Source organism: Schistocerca cancellata, chromosome 7 (assembly GCF_023864275.1).
Source record: "Schistocerca cancellata isolate TAMUIC-IGC-003103 chromosome 7, iqSchCanc2.1, whole genome shotgun sequence".
NCBI classification, from domain to species: Eukaryota; Metazoa; Arthropoda; class Insecta; order Orthoptera; family Acrididae; genus Schistocerca; species Schistocerca cancellata.
Genome location: NC_064632.1, coordinates 232,308,622 through 232,322,719, shown reverse-complemented (window position 1 = coordinate 232,322,719; position 14,098 = coordinate 232,308,622). Strand labels below are relative to the sequence as shown.

The following is a 14,098-nucleotide window of genomic DNA, read 5'->3' as shown; positions in this document are numbered from 1 at the left end:
AACCTGACACGTTCCACGTCATTACAAAGTGTCGTATTCATGATCTATGGAACAAGTACTAATCCAATCTAATCTGCATTATTTATTTCTGTCGGTACATGCATACTTCTGGATATTTTAATGACTTTCCTTAAAATACTACAGTATTTCTTGTAGTATACAAGTAATGTCGAATTTGACTTACTCTGACCTTTATATAAATTTTCCTCTTACATGAGATTTTAATTCCCTTAGTTATCCACAGCTTAATTTTTTTTTAATGGATCTTTTGGATGACCTTTTAGCAAGGCAAGTTTCAAATATTGACACAAATTTACAATGGAATAAATTGAATTTAACATTAGCATCTCTTTCTACATATATTTCATTCTATACCGCCCCTCTCAGCTTAATCTTAAAACCCTGTTCTCATTAATAAGCATCACTGCTTTTTATGAACCTACCTCGAGGTTGTAAGGTGCCATACTGATTATTTCCATCAATTGTGTATCTTGGTACACATTAATTGTTTCAGCCTGAGCGCTGTCTATAAAAAAGTTGTCAATCAGTGCCCTCGTATTTTGCTGCACATGAGTTGGAAAACCGACTACTGAAATTAAACAGTGGAAAATCCAGGATGGAATGTAACAATATTATGAGAAGGAAAGTTGCCGATGCTGAGTCACAGATAGCACAATGAAAATACTGTCACAAATAAATAAAGCTTTCGGCCAGCCAGACACACACACACACACACACACACACACACACACACACACACCTGTAGTCTCAGGCAACTGAAACAACTGACTTCTAAAATTAGTTTGAAACACCCAAATAATACTTCTGGCTAATTTTTCCTATCTGTATCTTAGGAAATCTACACTGAAACCTCCACAAACTACTAACTGTTTCTTCTTGTGTGACAGATAGTTCAATAATGCATATAGATTTCTCATAAATAGCTGAAAGTTTGCTAGAGTGGATCTGTAGACTGTTAAAATTACCAGAGAAGTATTCTGCAGTAAAAACTCACAAGCTCATGCAAGGTAAAGCCACACTGTGGGGTGGCAGGTAAAGTTATGATGGGATAGATGTATAGTACGCCGTCTTTCTCACGTTAGCCTGGCAACTATTTTTGTGGTCAGCCAGAAAGTGTTGGAGAACATGCTGACCTTAGTTTCCAGTCTGCATGGCCACATTGTGGTCCAGCCCACTGAAAGAAATGTTTTTATTCTCCTTCTACTTAGCAGGATCAGGACTATGATTATAAATGAAGGAATAAAGTTCTAGTTCATACGTATATTGAGTAAAGTATCTCATGCACAACACTTTGAAAGTCACTGCGTTCAATCGACAGTAAATCTTTTTATCTTAAACAGCACTATTCTCAGTTCAGAGGCGACCTCTACAGTACGTTCATACCAAATAGTCCTTCGCCCTGACTACTAATCCTCAAATAAATGTTCAAACTAAATGCTCGCCACAAAAGTGGAAATAATATTCTCAACTTGCCACGCGGATTTATAATTATCACAGACGGCACACCAACAGTTGCTTTAGTGAAATCTAAGCAATCGATGACAGTGTACAGCCCTCGTGAGTTCACAATCCATCATTACAGAAAATATGCGTTTTGTCACAGTTTGTCTCTGACATCGTCAGAGGCAGAGCGCGATCAGACGTTTAACAGATGTGTATCTTGCAGTGGCTGAGTGTGAAGTGAACCTGCCTTGTGGGCTGTATTTATATATGTGCCTCAGTGGACGGCCGAGGGAACATCTGTTACCTACTGCCTTATGCATATGGCAGCAGCCTCTGAATGGCCCCTTTCTGGGACACATAATATGTAATAACAAAGTTACGAATTAATTTAGAATCTTCTTAATTTTTATATGTATTTAGGTAAGTTGTTTGAAAGCACAGAAAAAGTGTCAGCTCGCTTGAATAAAAACTTTGCCTTCTAGAATTTTTATAGTGGAACTAACGGTAGATTGTTACCTGTGACCCATACCTTTACTAGAACTTATATCGGATGTAATTACTACTACGGTTCTAAAATTTGGTATAGCTCTATTATTTAGTAGGTTTTATCATGTGCTGTAACCAAAATTTTCTATCATTAATATTACAGATATTTAATCTATTAGAATGGATATATTTTAGTTACAAATTTGGTTTTCATTAAATTACTCAAAAACTATGAGATACCTTAACGTGGTCTCTTAGTTATTATTTTTAGGTGAACTGAAGCATAAAACAAATTTTTACGTTTCTATGTTCAGTATTTAGTGTCCTTAATTTTTCTTATAAACGTGGATTCCGATTGTAATTTTTTTATTTCTTTGCTTTGGAACTTCCACCAGTTATCTATGAGCTCCATAGGCACATTCTAACCAAATTCTGACTTTCTAGCTTTATTATTTAGTGCCACTTATTTTTTTCTTAAAACTGTATTTTTATGGAAACTATTAGTTTAATTACATTAAGACTTCATATTTAAAACGTTATTACAATAAAATATATGTTGACAAAGTTTGAATATAAAATTTTGACTTTTAATTTTATACTTAATTATGGCGCAATATTTGTGCGCTTTATGTAGACACGTTAAGGTGATTTGGCGCTACTAGCAGTGAACTGGGGTAAGTCCCGGCACACTTGCTCACCTCTGTGGTTTACACTGCACTTAGATGAATTCGGAGTTACACTGCTTACGTTCAAAGAAAAATTTGAACTTATCTGATACAACTGTTCTATTAGAGTAATGTGCACTAGATATGTGGTATTTCATTAGCCACATGCCGTTGAACCAAATGGCGCATACCTCAGGGAACTCAGCCAATTGAGTACATAATTGAAGCTTGTTGAGGTTTATGAGCCACAGACTAATGTGTAGCATCAGTCTGCTGTAACCAACCATAAGCTCTGAGCATGCTTTGGTAACTCCCACTTTAGTGCTGTGGTGGAAGATTGTGTCAGATGAAATGTGTATATTGTATAAATTGCCCAGATCATAAGGGCAGTGGCAACCTCATTGGAAAAAATCCCAGCCTCAAGGACTGGTGTACTTCAGTGGAGATTGTTGAGGTGAAACAATATTTACGGGGAATATCTGGGGTACTTGCCACTCCTCTTTTTGTATTAAACTTGTCTAAATATGTTGGCTCTGCCTGAGTTCGCCTTAATTTCCTTTGTTGGTTGAGAGAACAAGATGACGTCCTCCAATTCTCTAAGAAACCTAGTAGTAGTTCAGGTGGGCTGTTACGTAGTAAAAGCACCCAGTGAACAAAGAAGCCAGTTGGTTACCATTTGTGATCAAGTATTATCCAAATTAAATCTTTCTTACCTTAAGACAGCGCAGACAGTGTATCAAAATGTATATATGGGTCATTCCATGGTAACTCGCATTACAAAGTGATTTTTATATTATAAGTTTTGGACAATTAACAGAAGGAAATGTTTCTATTCAATATTTTTATACCTCAAAGCATAATTCATACAGAATGCTCTATAAACCTATATCACAATAATTGTTACATTACTGGATTTATGAAACCAAATCTTATAATTATTCTTGGTAACTTGCGTTACATTTCCAAGAAATAGCTTTTGCATATGATAAATAAAATACAAAAGTCTGCTCTGTTTTATGTGAATATTTATTGTAAGTTTTACACACAATACCAGAAGATCTTATAAGTATTTTAACAAAGTTCCAAACATTTAATCTCTAATAAAATAAATATTAAAACATAATGAACAGGTAACTCGTGTTACATTGTCACAGATCAGTCAAATTTGAAATAACCATGGGAATTTACAACACTTGGAGTGTTCACTTTTCTGACAAGCTTGTCTTAGTGTAGTATATATCATCTTTAATTTCAGGCCACTTTCAGAACTTCTTATCTTTCATCATAACATCAACTTTAAACTCATCATTTTCAATTTTAGTAACTTTACCAGGAAAATATGAATTGTCATATTTTACCACCACCCAGTCATCTACTTGTATATCTAGTGAGTTTTCTGTTCTGTTAGTGTTTTCCTCTGCAGCTGCTGAAGTGTTGTGTCCTACAGCTCCATTATTATAGAGTTCCAAGTCATGAATTTTATAAATATTGAAGAAAGGCTTGCAGTTCTTGATTAAGCCCGAGAGATGTAGTTTTTTGCTTCTTTAGAGTCTTCTTCATCCATAAGAACTACTGTCACATTAGAAGAAGAAAACAATGCTTTGACAAAATCTGTTGCTTTGTTTATAACCCATTTCCTGCTTTTTACACAAGACCAAACTTGGCGTATGACAGCCCCACCAATTCCATCCACTGGCCCCTTCCCATGAGAAGTTGCAAAGTACTTCAGTGTAATTTTTTTGGCATGACTCTTACTTAGAACTTTCATAGCCTCTGCAATACATCTGTTTTTAAACTTTTATAGCCTCTGCAATACATCTGTTTTTAAACTGGGAAGCTGGACCATGTGACCAGATTGTAACTTCTCTAATATTTTTTGGTAGTTCTTCAAGAAGTCTTTCAAGATAGGGTCCAGATTATCAGGTACCAACACATAGGGGTGAGAATTACCTGAATGCCAAATCATGGCAGTAAAAATACTAATTTGATTCTGTTCCCAGTGTGCACTTTGAATTTCATCTTGATTTACACATCCAAAATTTTCAGAAAAATCAATTTGCATCATGGCAGTTAGCATCGCAGAAGGCAGTGATTCCTTATCACTTATCTTTGAATGTTCTCTCTTAAAGTAGCAGTGCTCTAAAAATTTAGGTCCCATGGTAGGAATATCATCAATAAGATTCTGTAATGTAACTTCTTCCTCTACTTTCTAAATTCTGCCATCACTTTCCTGCCACACATACCATTTACGCCGTACTCTTGTACACCAGTACATAAACCAAGAAGTTTAACTGCCAATAAATCTTTACATTTCATGCACTTTCACAACCAACAATCGGCTGTAGGCTCTGCACATAGAAAAAATTCTGGCCAGTTACTGGTGTAATTAGGTATTAGAGCTACTATGCTCTGAAGAGAGTTAATAGCACAGATGAAATTCTCGTTAAATCTGCAGAGACACATGTTGTGTGGAATTTTATTGGCAAGCATGACATGTTTGGGTCTTCATTCTGCAAATTTACTTATACCAATCACTTTGCCATTTTTTTCATAAAACATTGTATGGGCTTCTTTCAAAGAAAACACAAAGTGTCGTATTTGCAACTTACTCTTACCTTTCTCATATTTTACGTCACGTCTTTGCATCCAGGGGCCTGCTAATGTCATCCCTTTCATAGAATTTGCTCACCGCACTTATTGTTTCATCACTTACTTTTTGTTTAGAGATTCTTCCTACTTCTGCATGATACAACCTTCTAATAACAAATTTTTGTTTTCTGGGTGATGCTGGAATTACATGTTTCACTTTTGATATGGCTTTTCCCAATGAAGACCTGTTTTTATATGGTGGAGAGGCAGAACTACTTGGTGTAGCTGAAGATGCTTCCTTTAGCCGCTTCCTGTACTTGGCAACTCTTTCTTCTCTAACATTCCGTTTCCTGTCTGCAGTAATCCTTTTTTGTTCTCTTTTACTCAAACAATTTTCCTGTTCCTGCTTCTTTTACCAGAATTTTTTCATAGTTTCCTTGTGTTTAATTTTATACTCTTCATATCTGCCTTCATTTTTCAATTTCTGCCTCCTTCTTCTCATCTTTTCAGCTACACTTAAAGCCATTCTGCAAAAATTGCAGGTTGTTGTAAAGAAGAAATAGCTATTCCCAAAGGGATTTCATGTGGCATATGGAGATACACATTAAATATGTTAAAATGTATTGTTAGTTGTGTTGTATGTAATTCAGAACCAATCTGACTGCTCAAAATTATAACTAATCCTACAAAAATTATGGTAACTCACATTTCATAAATAAAGGTAACTCACATTGCATGAATTAAATATCCTATACCAGGAGAAGGCTTCCAGGAGGAAATCTATTTGAGACACCAAATTATCAGGTACACTTATGTGAAGGACAGCATGGCATATAAGTTTCTATACTTTAATGTTTTTGTGAAAATCTTTAAAAATTTGGCATTTGGTAACTTATGTTAAACATTTTGGGTTAGGTTATATAAATGTTTTTGTATTTATCATGCTTAAATTGTTTACTTCTAAAAATATACCAAAAAGAAGAAGTTGTGCACTTTAAAGTGATATATAAACCATAAAGAATTATTATAAATTTTATGATTTTTTCTTACCTTGAAATTGATCAAATCTTCTGCGTGTGAACAAACTCAACAATATAGTCTTCAAAACAATGGCTCCCACAAGTAAACAATAGGTTTTGGAGGGGAAAATCAATCTTTCCAACAAACTTCAATGCCCACCTTACATATGTAACGGGGGTAAATATTCCCACAGAAAAATTATTTTTTTATGATGATTTCTCGTTTACATGGAAGACCTATATAGTCATGAAATGGGAAGAATATGATTTTGTGAAGGTGTGCACCCATCCACACATGAAAGGCATCAAGGCATGACCGAGTCATTGAAGTCAAATACTCTACTACATTGGTAGCAGAAATGGTAACATCACAGCAAACTACTGACCATTTCAAATTAAAACTGCTGTTGAAGTACACTACTGTAGTGGAACTGGACTATTTTTATAGTAACAGTAGCCTTTTAGTGATACTATGAGCATAAAAATTGCCTAACATCAGGGGGAATGGTTAGGGAAGTATGTCATGTCATGAGTACATGGTACTTCAGAAAAAGACCACAACATGTACATTGACATCATTCACCAGTTGTGTTGTCTTATAAATCTAAGGCTGAAAGTGAGACTACATGTCAAAAAACCCCAAAGAATTTTTTTAAATTGAATTAGTGGGGTGTTTTTTGTTGGTGACCTCAATTAATGGTAGTGTTATTTAGTTTGAGACCAATGCCTATGTTGAGTTTCTCATGATTATAAACTATTTTTGTAATTATAAATTATTTTGTTTACCAATACTAGTTAATCTTTTCGTATGTAATCTGCAAAGATATTAAAACATATAACAGATGGTGCAAAAATACATTTTAAGAGAGACTTTGATACGCTAATTACTATTCTCATGTCTTTGTAGGTATTTTGACACATTGTCATATGGATGCCGGAGTGTGATTGCTGGGAAGTTGGGAAATGGGATCAGACAGCAAAAATTGTACAGAATAATGCTAGATGAAGACTCTGATGCTTCCTTGTTAAGACTGTTCCACTGTTTCCTTCATTCTTTTCCACAAGCAGTACTTCAGCTTATGATTCTGCTTTCGGCTGCAAACATCCAAGAAACAAGCCCAGTTCAAGGTTTGTGGTATTTGCTTGTTCTGCCTCTCACTGATATGCATGAGAGAGAGAGAGAGAGAGAGAGAGAGAGAGAGAGAGAGAGAGAGAGAGACCACAGTCAAACAAGTTTGAACTTCGTGACAGATGAATTGCACACTATTGTTGAAACTCTTGTTTTACAGGTCTCCAGTCTTGGGCTGTTGCGTGCTCTTTAATATCTATTGCCTGGTCACTCACCTCTTACCATCGATCTGTAAGGTTTGCCAGAGATGATAAAGAAAAATTGGCATGGCAAGGAGCTGTGATGCAGTTTTGCTGGCATCTGTTGAGTGCAGGTTCGGTATTTATTCCTCATAGAAAATGCTCTTGAATATGTTTCTGTCAAAAATATGATTATTTGAACATGAATGAACAAAAGTGAATGCCATGCACTGATTTAATTTTGTTATTAATTGTGTAAGTTATCAGTGGTTTTTAAATTACCATTATATTTGATGGATGGTGATGAACTATAAGTAAAACAGTGTGTGGATCAGAGAGAGAGAGAGAGAGAGAGAGAGAGATTTTTGTATTGTGTGCATGTACCAGCAGTTTGGTTATTACAGTACTAGGTTGGACACAATTACTGTTTCTGTTTAATTTGTACCTGCCATACAAGAGAATCAGTTGAGCACTACACACACACACACACACACACACACACACACACACACACACCACAGATTGGTGCGGTTTGTTGGGAAGTGAGATGAGAAGTAATTATAATTTCGTGTGGCTCAACAACATGGTGCAAGTCTTTAAGTTGGACGCCCCTTCGATGACATACGTCCATGACCTACCACAGTGATCATACTGGGGATAGGGGACCTACAGTTAACGTGGACTTCAAACCATTTGTTCTTTGGGCAGATCATCACATCATTGAGATGTAAAGGATAGGTTAAAGGCAGACTGAAAAAAACTGTGGTTCAACCAGGGTTTGATCTCGCAACATTTTGTTTCCTAGGCGCACACTTTACCGTTAGACAATCGGGCCTATCGTATGAGAAGTGAAACTAAATAAAAAGAAGTGTTGTGGAGAAAAGAATCAGATAATTGACAAGGGAGGAAAGAGAAGAATTAGTTGAGTTTTCTGTTGACCAAATGAACACGAAGTTTTGGCAAGTCTCTGATGAGCAGTGGAAGATTGTTCTGAATGTTATCCAATGTTGAAACGGTATTACACAGCAGTGTGCAGTTGCAGCGTATATTCTATATACAGATCACACAAGAAAGTTGTTGCCTTCATGCCCCATGTATACCTGTTGCAGTGTCACGTGTTCTGGCTTTGAGTCTACTGGCTGCACTCTATCCTGCCTGGATGGGGATGGTCTGCCTGGCTCACTGGATGGTGATGTCAGCATGGCTGGCTCTGAGCCACCAACCTACTGCAGTCTGTACCAGCCGCTGCGAGGAGCTGCTCTTTAGTGCTGCTCTGGGATTTGCATATATTTTGACTTTTGTGGCCCCACGTGATGGACCGACTAGATATTCGTACCTTGCATATTACTTGGTGTTCTTTATGGAAAACACTGGTGCTCTTGTTGTGTGGTAAGTATTCCACTCCATAACAAAATTAAGATTATGGCAGACCTTGGAATGCTGAGCAGGACAGTTTTAGTGGATAAATCTCATGTTCATCCTTGTGCATAGGCAGATGTATGTGAGAGACATTTTGTTATCTTCCAATACTAGTCCTGTCCTATTGTGGGCCCTTCATAACAGTAAAGCTAGGTATTGTTTCTTTTTGCATTGATTTTTGACACAATGAAACCTTTCATTTTCATCTTCCAATCATTTGCCTGTTTTTAATACTGTCTAATGATTGGACGTGGTCTGAAGTAGGCCTGAAGTACCTCAGGAAAGACACTTATCTTGTAGACTGCTGTTCGGAGTGACACATATTCTCATGATGAGCATACTTACCCCTTGAGTGGGTGCGTGCGCCTATGTATAAAGTGCGCCAACCACAAATAAAATTGTTTCACACTATTCCACTGTTGTTTCACAGAGCCCATAACTATACCTTCATTATTGCTTCAGCTAACACAGTTATAAATTATGTTGTCATTTTCCCAAGTGAGCAGCAGTAATATAAAATAAACAGCAAAGTAGGTGAGAAAAAATTTATGTCGGGTGCTAGAAAATGAGTCAGATTACGAGCTAGCAGCACAATCCCACAAAAAAGGCAATTGTCTACAAGATAATTGGTAATTAAATAAGCAGTTGGCTGGGATCTGATGCAGCTGCACTGTTTAATGCTTCGAGTGGGTGATTTCGATGGGGCATCACCTGTCTGTGGTGAGAGAGTGGCTTTAGCTCATATTATGTAAATTTATTTAATAGTTGTTTAATTCAACTAAGATTAAACAGTGATTTTTGGCTATACATGTTTACCTTGCTAACACAAAGACGGCTATTCTTTACATGTGTACAAGGTATGCTATGTGCCTGCTAAATGCATATCTATTTTTCCATATTGTCCATTAACTGGTGCAAGCCGTTTAGATGTTGTCCTTCTGGCAGTTTTGCATTTCGAAAGTGATTGCTGGACAAATGTGTAGTGTTCACAAGTGTGCGCAGTATGCTATCATGTTACTGATGGTGGCGATAGTAATTGTGATGACCGTTTGTAAGAGAGAACAGAAAGTTTGGTACTCAGTGCCAGTACATTGTGTGCTCTATCACATGCTTGCTTGTCGTGAGTAACATCACCAATGCTGCTGAACTAAATACTGGAATCTGAAGGGTACATCATTAACTTTGTTGGACAAGGCAGTGCAGAAAGGTTTGTAATTTAACCCAGGATATTGTTGCCAGCAGAAATTTCTTCCACCATCGAGATTGGCTCTAGCTATCCTTGAATCAAGCATCATTATGAAATCATTTAAGAGTGATCTTGACCACAGAGGCAAGTTTTACCCTAAATCAGTTTGAAAAGAATGCTGAGATGATTTTGTAATGCAGTCTTCACAGTTTCCCATTCACATACCCAATCTGAGCTTGTGATTAATTTCTGACCACCTTGAAATTCTTCCTTCTTCAAGGGGCTTAGATCCCATACCTCCAGTGTTAAATTTGCAATATTGATGACTCATTATCTCAGAACCTTTGAAAGATAGAGATCTGAATTTTTTGGGAAGTATAGTTTCATTCCTTTTCTGATTACTGAACCATAATCATAACATACAGACAAGTAATTAGTTTGTTATGTTTTTTTTATGTTCATTTTTTTTTTAAATCCACTTTTGCTTCTGTAAGTAAAAAACCATTATACGTATAAGTGTTTTGGTGGTTCAGCACCACCTAAGAGGCAACATAGTGTAAAATTAGATATGCACATGTGTAGTATTTCGTGAGATAATGGGTCAAATATTAAAAGAAACCATTTTCAGGAACTCAAGTTTTAATGTTTCATTTGATGTTAATTCACATATGGAGGCATGTCAGCCCCTTAAAAAATAAGAGCCAAGCCCAAAATCAGCGTTTTATGGATCCTGGTTTTGATCAGCCTGAAAAAGTAAAAGCTTTTTTTCTTTTCCTGCCTCTCGCTTCTTTAGTCATTTCTTCTGCTGCACGTTGGGCTTTCATGATGCTAAGTCGATCCATTCGCTGGAAGGTTTGTGGTGTGTTGGCTCCTAGAGTGATACCAAGTTGCTCTAGTACCCTAATTCTTTCCTTATTACCGGCATTAAATGTTATCAAAGCGTCACAAACACCCAGACATAGAGTTTTTATTCATACAAAGATGTTTTTTGGTATTTGAGTCCAAATAACATTATTGAAAGTCTGATTTGGGTTTTGGCAACGGCCTTGGCGCAGTGGGTACACTGGTTCCTGTGAGATCACCGAAGTTAAGCGCTTTCAGGCGTGGTTGGCATTTGGATGGGTGACCATCCAGGCTGCCCTCCCCAGGGGGTCCACAACTCTTTTGTGGATACGTGCGTAGCGAGCACGGGACCCCGAGCTAATGTGGCCTTCCTTCCTTTCCGGGCTGCATACCTTCCCTTTCCGCATCCTTCCCCATCCCTATCTTCGCCCCTCCTCCCCTCACCTCTGGCTCTTTCCTTCCCTTTCTCCCCATCTGGGAGTATGGTTTGTGCCTACGTCCGGAGACGGACGCTCGTAAATGTACTGCATTCTTCGCCTTCCTTGCTTTTATGTCTTCTTCCTTCCTTTGTCCTTCTCTTTTCCTTACCTCTTCTCTTTCCCTTTTCTCCGCTGCGGCGTTTGAGACCTCTCTTCTTTCCTTTCCCTTTCTCTTTCTTCCTCTCTGTGCGTGTCTGAAGGCCGACCCACGCCTTTTGTGCGTAGCCGGTGACGGGGTAACGCGTAATTCCCCGCCCCGGGTAGACAGGTAGGACACGTACGTACCCCCTGGTAACGGCCAGGCCCAGGGAGGGGTGATTACCCGAGCTGATACCTTCCGAAAGTGCCGATTGGTCCCTCCGTCCGTTTGTCGGGAGGTGTGACCTGAGGTGTGAACAATCACCTAAGGCGGGGGTGCCCTCAGAGAGGGCCCCCACAAGGGAGGAGCGCGCCATCGGAGACGCCGGTAATCATGGGGGATTCTTCCGCAATGGTTTGCTCACCTTCCACTATGTCTGCTCACAAACGTAAGTATACTGAGTCTCAGCCACAGACGATTCTTCCATCGTTGCCACAGTTCCTTGTTGTTTCTCGGTCTGATGAAGGTCAAGACTTCTCCACGGTCAACCCTTTCATTATTCAGAAAGGTGTCGACGCAATTGCAGGTCCTGTAAAGTCTTGTTCCAGATTGCGGAATGGCACCCTGTTGTTAGAAACACACAGTGCCCTCCAGGCACAAAAATTGCTGCGTACTTCTCTGCTCCACACCTTCCCTGTCCGGGTGGAACCGCACCGTACCTTAAATTCCTCGCGTGGAGTCGTTTATACACGCTCCCTCGATGGATTGTCTGACGAAGAAATTCAGCACTATCTGTCTGACCAGGGCGTAATGGCTGTTCATAGAGTTATGAAAAGGGTTGACACGAACATCATTCCAACCCGCACTGTTTTCTTGATATTTGACAAAGTTCAACTCCCATCGAAAATCAAAGCAGGGTATGAGATAATTTCCATTCGCCCTTACGTTCCAAACCCTATGCGTTGCTATCGGTGTCAGCGGTTCAATCACACCAGCCAGTCCTGTTCCAATCCGGCCAAATGTGTTACGTGTGGCAAGGATGCCCATGAGGGTGTTTGTCCACCTCCATCCCCTCGCTGCATCAACTGTATGGATGACCACGCTGCTTCCTCTCGAGATTGCCCCGTTTTTAAAGACGAAAAGCTCATCCAGGAAATCAGAGTGAAGGAAAAGGTGTCGACCTTTTCTGCTCGAAAATTATTCGCCAGTCAACAGCCCACCGTGCCTCCGACAGGAAAATACAGCACTGTCCTTGCTTCTCCTCGGCCAACAAAGGAGGTGGCCACGCAGACTTGCGACCTCACCTTCAGTGCCATGGTCGTCCGATGGGCCAGCGCAAAGATCGCCCGTTCAACCTCAACACTTTCGCCTGCCCACTCTATGGCTCACCCTTCATCAGGTTCTGCTAAATCTCGAGCCCAAAAGTCAGACACCAAGACTTCGAAAAAAGAGCATACTCGTGAAGATTTTTTATGTACCCCAACTTCACAACCATCGGTTCCTCCTTCATCTAAACATCATATTTCCAAGAAGGCTACTAAGAAACCCAGTTCATCTCCTTCTCCTCCAAGGCGTGTCCCATCTACAGCACCACCTGGCAGAAATCACCCTCGGCCGTCTTCTGTGTCGCCGAGGCGCACTGCTGGCGGCCGATCAACCGGCCGATCGCTGGTGGCAGGAGCTGCTCCTGAACAACCTATGGATCAGGATCTTCTGCCTTCGGCTGAATGCCATTCCATGCTGTCGGTCGCAAGCTCTGAGCAGTCGTTGAGTTGACAGCAACCTTGGTCACATTCCTCCATTTTCTGTTCACCCTATGTCCATTATCCACTGGAATATCCGCGGCGTTCGAGCCAATCGGGATGAATTGTCGATCCTCTTACGATCCTACTCGCCGGTCATCTTCTGTCTTCAGGAAACAAAGCTGCGTCCCCATGACCGCTTTGTTCTCCCCCATTTTCAGTCCGTCCGATTTGATCTCCCCTCTGTTGAAGGCATTCCAGCCCATGGAGGACTCGTGATTCTTCTCCATGATACTCTCCATTATCACCCAATCCACTTAAACACTTCCTTCCAAGCTGTCGCTGTCCGTCTTTCCCTTTCTGGATATACCTTTTCTCTTTGTACTGTATACATTCCATCGTCCACACCAATGGCACGAGCTGATCTCCTTCATCTTCTTGGTCAGCTTCCACCCCCCTATTTGCAGGTTGGGGACTTCAGTGCCCACCACCCACTTTGGGGATCTCCACATCCTTGTCCACGTGGCTCACTATTGCTAGACGTCTTCCACCAAGCGGATCTAGATTGCCTCAACACTGAGGTCCCTACATTTTTGTCTGCCTCCACGACAAATTTATCTCATTTGGACCTTGCGGTCGGTACTGTTCCGCTAGCTCGGCGCTTTGAATGGTTCACCCTTGATGATACACACTCGAGTGACCATTTTCCATGTGTCCTTAGACTGCAGCCTCAACTGCTATATATGCGCCCGAGACGCTGGAAGTTTGCCCAGGCCGACTGGACACTTTTTTCGTCTCTAGCGACATTCGATGACCGTC

The 14,098-nt window shown here is 39.8% G+C and overlaps 1 protein-coding gene across 1 annotated transcript in view; it reads left to right on the top strand.

The window, feature by feature from the left end:
* Positions 1-14,098, top strand: part of LOC126091971 (XK-related protein 7-like) — an 85,300-nt gene that overhangs the window by 31,832 nt on the left and 39,370 nt on the right. The window contains exons 3-5 of the mRNA XM_049907323.1: positions 7,131-7,351; positions 7,513-7,665; positions 8,641-8,920. Coding sequence (XP_049763280.1) covers positions 7,131-7,351; positions 7,513-7,665; positions 8,641-8,920 — 654 coding nt within the window. The remainder of the gene's footprint in view (positions 1-7,130; positions 7,352-7,512; positions 7,666-8,640; positions 8,921-14,098) is intronic.